At 41.9% G+C, this 15,717-nt stretch overlaps 1 protein-coding gene across 3 annotated transcripts in view; it reads left to right on the top strand.

Annotated features, from left to right (window-relative positions):
• Nucleotides 1-15,717, top strand: part of tnksa (tankyrase, TRF1-interacting ankyrin-related ADP-ribose polymerase a) — a 181,252-nt gene that overhangs the window by 62,046 nt on the left and 103,489 nt on the right. For all 3 annotated transcript variants that reach the window (XR_005461565.1, XM_038804500.1, XM_038804499.1), the window contains exon 4: nt 8,093-8,129. Coding sequence is in view for 2 of the 3 variants with exons in the window: in XM_038804500.1 (XP_038660428.1) it covers nt 8,093-8,129 (37 nt within the window). In the remaining variant the exon portion in view is untranslated. The remainder of the gene's footprint in view (nt 1-8,092; nt 8,130-15,717) is intronic.

Genomic DNA, 15,717 nt, shown 5'->3' with positions numbered 1-15,717 from the left:
GTGTTAAGCATTGCCTGGTGTGACCCCGGAGCCTCATTCTGGCATGGTAGTCTCTGCCACATTTGCTGCAAATGAAGACAGTGGGCTGAGAGAATGCCAGATTCACTGGCCTCTGTTTTCTCTGGGCCCTCTTCTCAGCCAGCTGAGCTTTTTATTTCTGCTGATCTCTTAAGTGCCCTTCCTAACAGTCAACCTTCTGAGGTCACAGCCGTCAGCAATTACCTCACAGTTGTCAGTATCTGCCATCTTCATATCTTGCTTGCAGGTTTCTTTTCATTTCTAGGATTTGGGCATTACTAGCTAGGCCAGCATTTATTGCCCACCCCTAGTTACCCTTGAGACGTTGGAGGTGAGCTGTCTTCTTGAACCACTGCAGTCCCTGTGGTGCAGGTACACATACAGTGCTGGTAGGGAGGGTGTTCCAGAATTTAGACCCAGCAACAGTGAAGGAACGGCAATATATTTCCAAGTCAGGATGGTGAATGACTTGGAGGGGAACCTCCAGGTGATGATGTTCCCATGTGCCTGCTTTTGTCCTTCTAGATGATAGTGGTCATGGGTTTGGAAAATGCTGCCTGAGCATTTGAATTTGGTAAATTCCTGCAGTGCATCTTATAATAATCTTATAATAATCTTTATTGTCACAAATAGGCTTACATTGACACTGCAATGACGTTACTGTGAAAAGTCCCTAGTCGCCACATTCCAGCGCCTGTACGGGTACACAGAGGGAGAATTCAGAATGTCCAATTCACCAAAGAAGCTAGTCTTTCGGGACTTGTGGGAGGAAACCGGAGCAAACCCACGCAGACACAGGGAGAACGTGCGGACTCCACACAGACAGTGACTCAAGCCGGGAATCAATCCTTGCACCCTGGAGCTGTTAAGCAACAGTGCAACCCACTGTTCTACCGTGCCGCCCAGTAGTCTTGTGGGTGGTACACACGTTCGTCGGTGGTGGTGGGGGGGGTGGTTAAATGTTTGTTGATGGTGTGTCAATCAAGTAGCTGCTTTATCACCTGGCACTTCCATGACATGAATTTAACTTTGATATCGTCCAAGTCTTGCTGTATTTGGATATGGACTGTTCAATATCCGATGAGTCGTGAATGGTGCTGAACATTGTGCAAACATCAGCGAGCGTCCCCACTTGTGTATTCTTGTAATGGAGGTGCGGATGTCCAGGTGGTTGTGACGTAATAGCCAGTTCACTATACACAAGGTTTTTGGTATACATCCGTGAACGTGGCCAATCCACCGCAGATGTCAGCTAGAATTAGGCCTGACATTGGCAGAATTGGAATCGAGGTTTGAGAGCATTAAATGGGGTTGTGTAGGTGTTTTTTCAGCATAGATTCTTATATCTGGCATAACGTATGGAAGAACCTAGATTTTCCAGAATAGCGAAGAGGAAACCTGAGACTGTAAAGCAAGTGGAATTTGCGGTATGGCTCAGTGTTGGATTCCACGTATGTCTGCCCATCATTGAGCAAAGTGCATGGATCTGATCGCACTAAGAGGGAATGACCCTGACTTGGCAGCAATGATATGGAACTTGCAAACATCAGGTATTAAATTTGTTGTTTGATTCCGTTGATGCTTGAAGTGTGTATCTGTCTCTTCATCCCTCCACCCGTTTGTCCCCGTATCTCTTATTTTGCAGGTGGCTTTAATTAAAATTTATTTTTAAGAAAGTGCAGGTGAGAAGAGGCTGTTTACTGTCCAAATTCAGTTGATTGTTTTTAAAGAGGTAATTAAGATGAGGAAGATGCTATTTATCTTTGGCAGCTTAGTACACTCGCGTTGTAGAGTATTCAAAAGCAATTAAAGTTAGAACAGATGTGTAATTACCAAGGCCTGCCATGTTTTTCCTTTCTCTGCCTAAATCAATCATTCAAATATTTTAAACAAATTTTACCTGAATAAAGCATTTAAAATTTGCTTTCTTTCAAATAATTGAGAAATAACTAAATGGATTTTGTAATGCAGTGAAATATTCCTATTAGTTAGCTAGTTTAAATGCTAATGATGAATCTTAGAAATTGAGTGTGCTGCAGATGTGGAGACTGCAAGCCTTGCTTTCAGCTAACGGGTACCACTCTGGACAAAAACTTCAAATCCAGACTTGAGTAGCTGAAACCTTCAAGTAGGAAATGAATATTGGAATTAAAAGACGTAAGACAGTTCAACCGATAAGTTAAATCATTAGTATTTGTAAAGATTTCCTTAAAAGCTTATTTGAAACTTTTGCTGAGAAGAAAAAAATGGTAAACAAAATTTTAAGGAAACATTGAGTTATTTGATTAGTTCATCAACAATGTGTGATTACTTGTTCAGCACCTCATCCAAAAGTCTGAACAATAACACTCTACAACCCTGCCAACCCTTATTCCATTATCGGTATACCAGAGCAGCTGTGTATTCTCTGCTGGATGCACTGCAGCAACTTGACAAAGCTTCATGAGCAACCCCCAGCAAACGAGCATCCTAGTTTCTGCGAAAGACCTTTCTTTTAGCTTGATGCTATCTTTTACCTCATTTGTTGGTCATGACTGCTTAATAGATGTGTGAAAAATATTAGGTTAATAATTCGAATGAGAGCCAGGCTGAATATCGAAAGTTCAGAGGGGGTGTGAAGAAAAGCATGAGTCATGCAATTACAGGCCAGCTAGTTTAACCTCAGTGGTGGGACGATATTTGGAGGTATGTATGCACAAATCGTTGAAGGTGACAAATTGAGAAATAGGTTAATAAGGCCGATGGGATGCGCTTTATTCATCAAGGTATTGAGTATAAAAGCAAGGCAGTTGTGGTCACTATTTATAAGACATTGGTTTAGCTTCAATTGGAGTATTGTGCCCAATTCTGGACACCACACTTAAGGAAGAATATGAACAAGGTGCAGAAAATATTTATGTAATTGGTCCCAGAAATAAATGACTTTAGTTATGTTGATGATAAATTGAATGGGCTGCACGGTAGCACAGTGGTTAGTACTATTGCTTCACAGCACCAGGGGCCCGGGTTCGGTTCCCAGCTCAGGTCATTGTCTGTGCGAAGTCTGCATGATTGTGTGGGTTTCCTCAGTGTGCTCCGGTTTCCTCCCACAAAATTATCCCGAAAGACGTGCTTGTTAGGTGAATTGGACATTCTGAATTCTCCCTCAAAGTGTACCCGAACAGGTGCCGAAGTGTGGCGACTAGGGGATTTTCACAACTTCTGCAGTTTTAATGTAAGCCTACTTGTGACACTAATAAAGATTATTATTATTATTATTAAACTGGGACTGTTCTCCCTGTGGAAGAAAATGTTGAGAGGAAATTTAAAAGACATGCTCACGAGGGTTCTGGACAGAGTACATATGGAGAACCCGTTTCTATTGACAGATCAGTCGAACCAGAGGATACTGATTAAAAAGTGAATGCCAAAGGATAATATAATCTTTTTATTGTCACAAGTAGGCTTACATTAACACTGCAATGAAGTTACTATGAAAGCCCCGAGTCGCCACATTCCAGCGCCTGTGCGGGTACACAGGGAGAATTATCAGCTGGTGCGGGAATTGCTGGCCTTGTCCTGCATCACGAACCAGCTGTCTAGCCCACTGAGTTGACCCAGCCCCTTATCCAAGGAAACATGAGGAAACACCCGTTCATGCAATGAGTCGTTGTGGTGTGGAATGCACTGCCCAAGAGTGGGGGCAGACTCGATAATAGCTTTCAAAAGGAAATTGGTAATTATAAGATAAAATAGTTGCATGGTTACAGGAAAATTGCAGTGGAGCGGGAGTAGCTGCATTGCTTTTTCAAAAAGCCAGCATGGACACAACTGACTTGAGTTACCCTCCTGTGCTGGAACCATTTTGTATCATACCAGATACTTTTAGTCCAGCCCATTGTTTATCTGCAGGTTCAGTCATTAACAATTCCTTCCTGTTACTGTGATCAATTTATTTCTCATCCTTTTGAAGTGCAGCTGAATTAAGTTTAAAGCCTAGGTTTGTGACTTTCCTTTTTTAATCTAATATCTAGTTCAATCATCTGGTCACTATTTGCAAGTTGCTTTCTTCTTATCAGATTATTGACACATTTTGGTTTGTTACTCTTAACTTAATCCAGTTGCCTTGTTTGTTCTAAAACATATTGTTCAAGAAAGCTGTTGCAAAGACTGCTTCAGTCTAAATGAAAATTAATTTTCCCTTTATAACTACAGGCTACTTTGTATCAGGGAAAAATGTATCGGGCATGCCAACCAAAATAATTCTTGAGTTTTTGACCTGATGATGGTTCAGGCATGTAGAAGGCAAAAGTCAGAGCAAAAGTTGATATGAACAAGATAATAGTCAAATAAGATTTCAGATGCTCCTCTATCCTGGATTTTTAAAAATCGTCTTTATGCTTTCATCAGGTTTCTGAAGGATTCATTTTCATTCAGCTTCTTATCTCCTTCACTCTGTGAATTGATGGCTGTGATCCAGAAAATAGGATTTTTCTTATGCAATTCTGCGGTCGATATGACATGATGTTTGGTTAACCTCTGATTTATAAGTGGATTTCTGAAAAAAATGATTACCACACACTTGTGTCTGCAAGGAGAGTCAGTGGTTAGCAAGTGGTGTCAGAGTTCGGAAACTGGCTGAGTGAGGCTTGGTGGGGTTGTTGCTCTTTTCTTTCATTTTTTGCATGTTTATGTGTCAAACTATTGAGGTGGTTCACAGAACAGTCTTACATTCAGTTGTGATTGTACTGTTACCTTTGAATCAATTGAATGCCCTATTTGGGCGGCACGGTGGCTCAGTGGTTAGCACTGCTGCCTCATAGCTCCAGGGTCCCGGGTTCAATTCCTGCCCCAGGTGACTGGTGTATGGGTGGTGTTTGCACTTTCCCCCCGTGTCTGCGTGGGTTTCCTCCCGGTGCTCTGGTTTCCTCCCACAGTCCAAAGATGTGCAGTTTAGGTGGATTGGCTATGGTAAATTGCCCCTTGGTGTCCAAAAAAGTTAGATTGGGTTACTGGGTTATGGGGATAGGGTAGAGGCGTGGGCTTAAGTAGGGTGCTCTTTCCAAGGGCCGGTGCAGACTCGATGGACCGGAAGGCCTCCTGCACTGTATATTCTCTGATTCTATTCCTAGGGTTGCCAACCCTCCAGGATTGCCAGTCTCTAGGAATTAAACTCCATCATCATAGTCCCTGCTGCAAGCAAATCCAAAATCCCTGGAAGCTTAAAAATAATTTTGTTTGTTTTCATTTGCTTAAAACCTTTATTAGTTACAACAATATTGGAGAGCGGAAATTGTCTGGGTGGTTACATTAATGCCTCCTGTGCTGGTCAATATTTATACCTCAATCAACATCTCAAAAACAAATGATCTTGTCATTATCACATTGCTGTTTTGGGAGTTGGTTGCGCAGAAATTGACAGCCGTGGTTCCTACATTGCTGTGTTGACTATACTTCAAAATTACTTTGTCGGCTGTAAAGCATATTGGAACACACTGAGGTTCTAAAAGGTGATTTTTTAAAAAGAAAATATTTTATTGAAGCATTTGTAATTTTCACAATTTAACATATTGACATTTCTAAAACAACCTCGCGGGTCGATGCACAAAATACCCCCTAAAATAACAACAAACAATAAACCACGTACCTCACTTCTCCCGCCCTGTCCCAATTACCCGTATACTAAATTCCCTGTCCTTATTTAACATTACCATGTCTCCTAGTTTCTCCCCCCCTTTTTTCTCTTTCCCCCCTTACTGCTAACGGTCAGTTTTTGTTAAAGAAATCGATGAACGGCCGCCAATTCCGGGGGAATCCCTGTATTGATCCTCTCCAAGTGAACTTGATTTTCTCCAGACTGAGAAACTGTACCATATCGCTGACCCACACTCCTGATTTCAGGGTCCTCCATATGCTGCCTCCATTGACCCCACACCCTCAGGTTTACCACCACCACAGGACTTGTGGAGTACTGAGCCGGCGAGAACGGCAGGGGCACCGTCAGTAAAGCCTCCAGACTCATTCCTTTGCAGGATGCTGCCTCCATCCGCCCCCAGACCGACCCCTCCCCCACTTCCCACTTCCTGGCTATCGATATGTTGGCAGCCCAGCAATTGCTAATAAAGCTCGGGAGAGCCAATCCCCCTTCCCTGCGGGCCTGTTCCAGGAGTGTCCTCTTTACTCTCGGGGTTTTACCCGCCCATATAGACCTCGATATCGCCACATTCATACTTCTGAAAAAAGCCTGTGGGACAAAATTCGGGAGACACTGAAAAAAGAAAAGCAGCCTCGGAAGGACTGTCATCTTCACCGTCTGAACCTTCCCCGCCAGCGTCAGTAGGAGCATGTCCCATCTACAAGTCTTTATTTGCAGATGCGATTAACAAGCACAAAAATGGCCACAGTATTAATGCTGCAATTGTATATTTTGGTACAACCTTTTCAGTTGGCCCACAGCAATGCTGCTACTTCCGCACCTCTGATCTGTGCAAGTGTGATGGTTGACAAATCTGCTGTTGGGCTGGCTATCTGGTTTATTTCGAGAAAAAATACGTATTGCCGGATCTTTTGCTGTAGAGATGAGAACTTGTTTGCTCGTTTTAAGAGTATATTTTTCCTGAACATCGAATTGTTTTGGCATTAAATTACATGTTAAAATTCCCTCTTATATTGAAATCTAGACCATTCAATATTGTTGAGTTCAGAATGTGAATAACATTAAATGCAAAATTTATAGTATTACTGTCAGGTAGGAGAATTAATTGAACTTCAAAAGGATAAAACCAAATGAAGAAATGTGCTATCTTGTGTATTAAACTTGTTATTAAAAAAAATTGATATTCTATATTCAGTTAAATTATTACAAATTGAAGAATCAATTGATACAGTTGTATTGGCATTGTGTAAATTCCATTTGAAAGCATATCTTGAATTTTTTCTTTTCATGAACAGGCTTTACAAAAATCTATCTTCAATATATTTCTTCTACATCTAAGCTAGGCTCCATGGCAGTTTTTGACAAAGCCAATGCTCAGGGAATTGAGCTAGTGTCACCATGGTTACCATCTTAATTCTAGTATTTTGTATAAAGAAAGTAGCACCACCATGTCTGTTAGAAAATCAGCCTGTGCATGAGTGTATGTAAACGTGTAAGCACACGTGCTAAGCAGCGATAGATATCAATCCCCATTTTATGAGCCTTTATTGCACTCAGCACAAACTTGGTAATGTTTGAATTAAGCACAGAAACTTGCTCTCTTTCCTTTGTACTGCACACATTACCTTGCTTTCCCTTCTTGTGTTCTAATAGAGAATATCTGTTGCCTAAAATAAACTCGGCAAATTTTAAAGGAATTATTTTGCCTAGTGCCTCTATTGCCATAGAAACATTTGGCCTTGTTTCAACTGAGCTCACACCCCTATTTGATAACCCAGTGCCACACTTGGCTAATCTGTTGCTGGTGGCTCCAAGGGGGGAAAAAAAATCTTAAAAAGCTGCCTGTTCACCCCCAAGAGGATTTAGATACCTCTTTGACTTTCGTCAATAGCACAAGGCATGAAAACCGCTTTGTATATTTTACTAGTATTAATGTATATTTAAACTTTGCCCCTTTTCCATTGTGCAGCAAATTAATTCTTTGAATTGTATTACTTGGTAAATAGAGATGTTGTTTCCTCAGCTGCAATATAATTTTAATAAATGTGCTTTTGAGTTGATAGCTTAAGCAAGTTGGAGTAAATCTTAACTATAAGTCATAGGAATTCATTTAAAATATGCAGTTAGTGGTGAAAATAATTGTAATTATTAAAGAATCTGTAATCATAAACATTTGCAGTCAAAAACAGGTGGTGATCATGAAATGGGGAAACCTGGCACTTGATGCTGTCATCAGAGTAACTGTATTTAAAGGCAGTATGTGTGCAGTGATTGGTTATTTAAATGGCTCCGTATGATTTGTAACCAGTCTCCAAGGCAGTCGTGATGCTTTTGTCTTCAGCTACGAGCGTCAGTGCTTCATTACCCAGTAGGGTGTGGACTTTCAGTATTTTCTTTCTGTTCATAACACTAATAATATGATTTTTTGCAATCACACAGGTGAATACAAGAAGGACGAACTTCTTGAAGCAGCGAGGTAAGTGTTACCTGCACAACATGTCGGTAAAGTCTCAAAATGTGCTTTATATTGCTTCAGCCTGAAATTATCATGAGTAAAATGTGATGTTTTTCAGACTACTGGAGGAACTGTTTTCCCTTCCCTCCCTGTTTTTGAACACCTAAACAAGAAATGGAATGTTTACATATCCTGCATATTTTCTGTGAAAGATCACATCCCTTGATCTCATATTGCACAGTGTTTTTACTCGAGCAGCTAGGGCCTGATTCAAAGCCATTTCCTTTGAGATTAGTGCCTATGAATATTTCTTTTTACCTGTTTTCTTCTCCGTTCAAAAGGGCTTTACTCTAACTGCTGTACAGGTCCAAAGGTGCTGCTTGCCTGTTTAGCAGTATCCCAAATATGTAAGTACTGATAGTGACAGGTATTAAAACACCACAGACAATCCTCACTTGATCTTCACTCAATTTCCACAATTGGACAACAATTAGATGTCCAATCCTTGATTGTTTTATTTCTTTTGTAAACTTGGGAGGACTGAGTAACGATGCAAGCTTTCTCCAAATACAGTTAATCACTTGGATATGATTTCCTTTTCTCCTCCTCCTGGTTGCAAAGATGACTTTAGTAGTTCACTGCATATCTCAATATTCTGTCAATTGAAGGAGGGGTCAGAACTGTGGAAAGTAGTTCTTCAGTGCATGAGATGGCCATTTGAAGTATATTAGAGGTTGCTAATGTTTGAGCTAATTGGTCTGTCAGAGTAGAGTATTGTTCTAAAATTGCGAGCATTTTTAGTTGTTGAACTAGTATAAGTGCTTGTACAAGGGACACTGTCAGAAATGTTGTGAAAATGCCTTTTACTGGTTCCGACAAAATAGAGCAAAGTTAATGAGCTGGCTAAAATAGCCAGATGAGAAGACAGCACCAAGTTGTCAAAATCTATGCTCACGTTGACTTGTGTCATTTCCAACCGCTTTTTCCACCCTCTTTATTAATCTTTGGTCGCACAGGAGTGGAATGAGGGATACTACCTGAGGAGGTAGCCAACATTTCTAAAGAAAATTAGGAAATTTATCTCTGGTTGAACCTGAGATGGGTAACTGTGTAGTCTCCAATGCATGGTTGATTGACTCATTAATGGAACTAGGAGGGGTAGATGAGTCAACAGGAAGTGTGATTTCCACTCGGCTGTAGATTTTAAAATCCCGATAGATCCTGTACCCTTTGTAGAAATACATATATTACTCGTGATCTACTCTTGTGTGTGCACAGCTTTAACTAGTCGAGCTACGCTCTCGCATGTTCCCAATCCCTACCGTGAGATTCATTCTGCATTAACAGAAACTCTACAGGTGGACATAGGTTTCTAAATAGCCTGAGTTTAATATTGTGAACGTGGTAGTGGGTTTAAAAAGTTATTTTTACAGGTGTTCTCCATTTTAGCTTGAATAATAGGAATACATACATTCATCTTCTCATCCAGAAGGTGAGGAATGGGATAATATTCATTAGTTATGTTATTGAACTATTAATCTTGATGTCCTGATGCCTGAAGACATTTTAAAACCACCTGGGTAGAACACAAGTTTTCACGTTTCAGCTCTTCTATACTTCTAAGCCTTGTAGTATGCTGCCAATACTATCATGACAAAGTTTGCAATTCAAGCTATTCTCAAATTTGTGCTGACTGACTCGTAAAACTACAATGCTATTTAGTTTTCTTCCTAAAGTAAAATTTAATTGAAGTTCTCTATTGATCTGTTCAATTTACTACCTGCACTCAATTTGCATTGTAACATTGATGTTTGAAAAACATAATATTTCACTTCTTAAGAAGGAAGAATTTATCACTTTCATATCTTCCCATTTATTGTCTGATTGTTGACTTGAGGCAGACTTGCAGTGGAGTATGACAGAATTGTTTTTTACAACTGAAAAAGATTGCATATGTTTCTCCAGCTACTTTACAAATGTTGCCATTGTATTACTGGTTAAAATAAATTACTTTTCGGTTTAGGTTTGCTGTTCCTTCACTGTCACAGGGGCAAAATCCTGGAACTCCCTCCCTAACAGCATGAGGACTGCAGTGGTTCAAGAAGGCAACTCACCACTACCTTCTGAAGGGCAACTAGGGATGGGCAATAAATGCTGGCCTAACCAGCAAAGCCCACATCCCATAAATTAATCAAGAAAACAAAAATAAATTACTTTTAGGTATATCCTAATCACATCTACGTCAATAAATTATATTGATATATCTTTAGCATAAAAAAACATTGGAAGGCACTTCACAGGAGCGTTACAGAGCTAGATTTGACACCAAGCCAATAAGGTGGGTGGCATGGTAGCACAGTGGTTAGCACGGTTGCTTCACAGAGCCAGGGTCCAAGGTTTGATTCCTGGCTTGGGTCACTATGCGGAATCTGCATTTTCCCTTTGTATGAGTGGGTTTCCTCCGGGTGCTCCGGTTTCCTCCCACAAGGTTATCCCAAAAGACGTGCTTGTTCGGTGATATGGACATTCTGAATTCTTCCTCAGTGTACCCGAACAGGCGGCGCAGTAGTGTGGCGACTAGGGGATTTTAAAAGTAACTTCATTGAAGTGTTAATGTAAACCTACTTGTGACACTAATAAAGATTATTATTAAAGAGATAATAAGGCTAGATATCCATAAACTTCATCAAAAAGGACTGTCCAAAAGCAGGAAGAAGTGTAAGAATCGCAAAGAGGTTTAGGAAGGGAAATCTGTAGCTATGGCCTCAGCAGCTGAATGCCCGGCCGAAATTGGAATAATTAAGATGGGAGATACTCAAAAAGCCAGAACAGAGGGCAGCTGTCTTGTAGGATTATGGGACTGGAAGTAATTATAGCAATAGGGAAAGGTGAGGTCTCAGAGGGATAGAAAATAAGGGTGAGCTTTTTAAAATGATTATGCTGCTTAATTGCTTAACCAGTAGCCACTGTTGGTTAGCTAGCACAAGGATAATGGGTGCATGAGACTTGGTATGAGTCTGGACACAGGCAGCAGAGTTTTGGATAACCTCAAGTTTACAGAGGGTAAAAGAAAGTACAATAGGGTAGTAAAGTCTAGAATACACCAAGATGTAGGCAAGGGATTCAGCAGCAGATAAATTGAGGCGGAGCAGAGTTGAACAATGCTACAAAAGCAGAAATAGACAGTGTTAGTGGTTTCTGAATAGGTGTTCAGAAGCTCATCTCGGGGCTAAATCTGATGCCAAGCTTACGAAGAATCCAGTTTGTCCATGGACAGTTGTCAGCGAAATGGATGGGGTTGGTAGCAAGGGAACAAATTTTGTATTAGGGGCTAAAGACAATTAATGGAAACATAGAAAATAGGAACAGGAGGAGGCATCCGGCCCTTCTAGCCAGTACGGATGGTACTCTGGTTGTGATTAGATAGATAAGAATGGAACGAGGTGAGCCCAGTTCCGTTCTGGACAATGGTGAGCAACATTAAAGGAGATGATGCAGTCAGCTCAATTAGAATGAGGAGGGTTAGTTTGAATTTGTCACATTGTCAGGATATATCATTTGTGACTTTGATAACTGTACTGTAACAAATGGAAACCTGACTGAATATAGAGTTCCAGGAAGAAGGGTATAGCTTTGGGATCAATCAACTCATTCGAGGACTTGGAAAGGGAAAGTGAGGTTGGAGATGGGACAATATTTTGTAAGGACAGTTGGCTCAAGGGTTGCTCTTTGAGGAGAGGGTGATGACAGCAAATATGAAACACGGAGGGATAGTACTGGAAGAAAGAGAACTATCAACATAGCTAACATTGTGATCAGAAAGAGAAATAGTAAGTCAGCAGTTTCTGAGAATAGTGCCAAAGGAGAAAGAATTGGACCTTGTGAACAGTATGCCCATGTTAAGGGCATGAGTGGCGATATGAGAAAAACAAAGAGAACGGAGAACATTCAGATCAGTGGTCGGGGTGCTTTAGAGGAAGTTTGGCCTGGTGGGAAGTGACAGAGGCAGCTGATTGAATGGTCTCAATTTTAGATATTGATGAGTTCCTTGTCCTTCATTGAAATGCCTTGAAGCATTTTGTATAATTACTGTTGGCATAGAGTGATTGTTAGGCAAGGAAACATAACAGCTACTTTAAAACAGTAAAAGCCGCAAACACCAATGAGATTAGTGACCATTATTTTTTCATGGCATTGGCTGAAACAAGAATGTTGACCAGTACTCCCTGCACTGATTTGAATAGTCAAGGTATCAACAGAGCAGGCCAACGTGACCTCCGGGTGTAATATCACAATGCCATTTCTCACAATGCAACATTTCCTTGATACAGCCCTGGAATGCAAGCTTAGATGATGCACTCAAAGTGCTGGTCTTATAATCTTTTTATTAGTGTTACAAATAGGCTTACATTAACACTACAATGAAGTTACTGTGAAAATCCCCTAGTTGCCACACTCCGGCACCTGTTCGGGTACACTGAGGGAGAATTCAAAATGTCCAATTCACCTAACAAGCACGTCTTTCAGGACTTTTTAGTCTTCTGAGACCTGCCTGTTGGCACCTTTATTACAGCAAAGCAGTAATAGTTGTTGCTACTTAAGGTTTGTAAATGTTGGTTGAAACTACCTATTATTGAACAGTTTGCACTATGAATTGTATAGTGTGCATTGACTAATCTGAATATCATTTCATATCAAACTTTATGCTTCCAAGTTATTTGTTAAATCCCTTTACTTCTTTATGGATCTCAACGGATCTAGTGCCCCAAACCATCTTATTCTTTCTTTCTGTCCCTTCCTGTCTACTTTTTGGGGAAACCATTGGTGGAATAGGAACCCAAGCATAAGAATTTCAAAATCAAGGCATTGCTGAATCCGGTGTCAAAATGTAGGGCAGCAACCACACAAGTAATGGATGAATGAAATTTGGTGCACGTTAGGATATAAGCAGAACATAGAACATAGAACGATACAGCGCAGTACAGGCCCTTCGGCCCACGATGTTGCACCGACATGGGAAGTCAAAAACTAAAGGCCATCTAACCTACACTATGCCCTTATCATCCATATGCTTATCCAATAAACTTTTAAATGCCCACAATGTTGGCGAGTTCACTACTGTTGCAGGTAGGGCATTCCACGGCCTCACCATTCTTTGCGTAAAAAACCTACCTCTGACCTCTGTCCTATATCTATTACCCCTCAATTTAAGGCTATGTCCCCTCGTGCTAGCCACCTCCATCCGCGGGAGAAGGCTCTCACCGTCCACCCTATCTAACCCTCTGATCATTTTGTATGCCTCTATTAAGTCACATCTTAACCTTCTCTCTAACGAAAACAACCTCAAGTCCATCAACCTTTCCTCATAAGATTTTTCCTCCACACCAGGCAACATCCTGGTAAATCTCCTCTGCACACGTTCCAAAGCTTCCACGTCCTTCCTATAATGAGGCGACCAGAACTGTACGCAATACTCCAAATGCGGCCGTACCAGAGTTTTGTACAGCTGCAACATGACCTCATGGCTCCGGAACTCATTCCCTCTACCAATAAAGGCCAACACACAATAGGCCTTCTTCACAACCCTATCAACCTGGGTGGCAACTTTCAGGGATCTATGTACATGGACACCGAGATCCCTCTGCTCATCCACACTACCAAGAATTTTACCATTAGCCAAATATTCCGCATTCCTGTTATTCTTTCCAAAGTGAATCACCTCACACTTCTCTACATTAAACTCCATTTGCCACCTCTCAGCCCAGGTCTGCAGCTTATCTATGTCCCTCTGTAACCTGCAACACCCTTCCACACTGTCTACAACTCCACCAACTTTAGTGTCGTCTGCAAATTTACTCACCCAACCTTCTGTGCCCTCCTCTAGGTCATTTATAAAAATGACAAACAGCAACGGCCCCAGAACAGATCCTGTGGTACGCCACTCGTAACTGAACTCCATTCTGAACATGGATTGGATTTGGATTTTGTCTATTGTCACGTGTACCGAGGTACAGTGAAAAGTATTTTTCTGCAAGCAGCTCAACAGATCATTCAGTACATGGGAAGAAAAGAGAATTGAACAGAATTCAAGAAAATACATGAGAATACATAATAGGGCAACACAATATATACAATGTAACTACATAAGCATTGGCATCGGATGAAGCAGACAAGGGTGTAGTGTTAATGAGGACAGTCCATAAAAGGGTCATTTAGGAGTCTGGTGACAGTGGGGAAGAAGCTGTTTTGAGTCTGTTCGTCCGTGTTCTCAGACTTCTGAATCTCCTGCCCGATGGAAGAAGTTGGAAAAGTGAGTAAGCCGGGTGGGAGGGATCCTTGATTATGCTGCCTGCTTTCCCCCGGCAGCGGGAGGTGTAGATGGAATCAATGGATGGGAGGCAGGTTCGTGTGATGGACTGGGCGGTATTCACGACTCTCTGAAGTTCCTTGCGGTCCTGGGCCGAGCAGTTGCCATACCAGGCTGTGATGCAGCCCGAGAGGATGCTCTCTATAGTGCATCTGTAAAAGTTGGTAAGGGTTAATGTGGACATGCCAAATTTCCTTAGTTTCCTGAGGAAGTAAAGGCGCTGTTGTGCTTTCTTGGTGATAGCGTCGACGTGGGTGGACCAGGATAGATTTTTGGTGATGTGCACCCCTAGGAATTTGAAACTGCTCACCATCTCTACCTCGGCTCCGTTGATGCTGACAGGGGTGTGTACAGTACTATGCTTCCTGAAGTCGATGACCAGCTCTTTAGTTTTGCTGGCATTAAGGGAGAGATTGTTGTCGTTGCACCACTCCACTAGGTTCTCTATCTCCCTCCTGTATTCTGACTCGTCGTTATTCGAGATCCGGCCCACTATGGTCGTATCGTCAGCAAACTTGTAGATGGAGTTGGAACCAAGTTTTGCCATGCAGTCGTGTGTGTACAGGGAGTAGAGTAGGGGGCTAAGTACGCAGCCTTGCGGGGCACCGGTGTTGAGGACAATTGTGGAGGAGGTGTTGGTGTTCATTCTTACTGACTGTGGTCTGTTGGTCAGAAAGTCAAGGATCCAGTTGCAGAGTGGAGAGCCAAGTCCTAGGTTTTGGAGCTTTGATATGAGCTTGGCTGAGATTATGGTGTTGAAGGCGGAGCTGTAGTCAATAAATAGGAGTCTGATGTAGGAGTCCTTGTTTTCGAGATGCTTTAGGGATGAGTGTAAGGCCAGGGAAATGGCGTCTGATGTAGACCGGTTGCGACAGTATGCGAATTGAAGTGGGTCAAGGCGTTCCGGGAGTATGGAGGTGATGCGCTTCATGATCAGCCTCTCGAAGCACTTCATTACAACTGACGTTAGGGCCACCGGGCGGTAGTCATTGAGGCACGTTGCCTGGTTCTTCTTTGGTACCGGTATGATGGTGGTCTTCTTGAAGCAGGTGGGGACCTCGGAGTGGAGTAGGGATAAGTTAAAGATGTCTGTGAAAACCTCTGCCAGCTGGTCCGCGCAGGTTCTGAGTGCACGACCAGGGATCCCGTCCGGGCCCATCGCCTTCCGTGGGTTCACTTTCAGGAAGGCCGATCTGACTTCGGAAACTGTGATGGTGGGTACGGGTGAATTATGGGTTGCTG

The sequence above is a fragment of the Scyliorhinus canicula genome, chromosome 8, assembly GCF_902713615.1.
Source record: "Scyliorhinus canicula chromosome 8, sScyCan1.1, whole genome shotgun sequence".
Lineage (NCBI taxonomy): Eukaryota > Metazoa > Chordata > Chondrichthyes > Carcharhiniformes > Scyliorhinidae > Scyliorhinus > Scyliorhinus canicula.
Note: the sequence above shows the minus strand (reverse complement) of the source record. Positions and strands in the feature narration are given on the sequence as shown.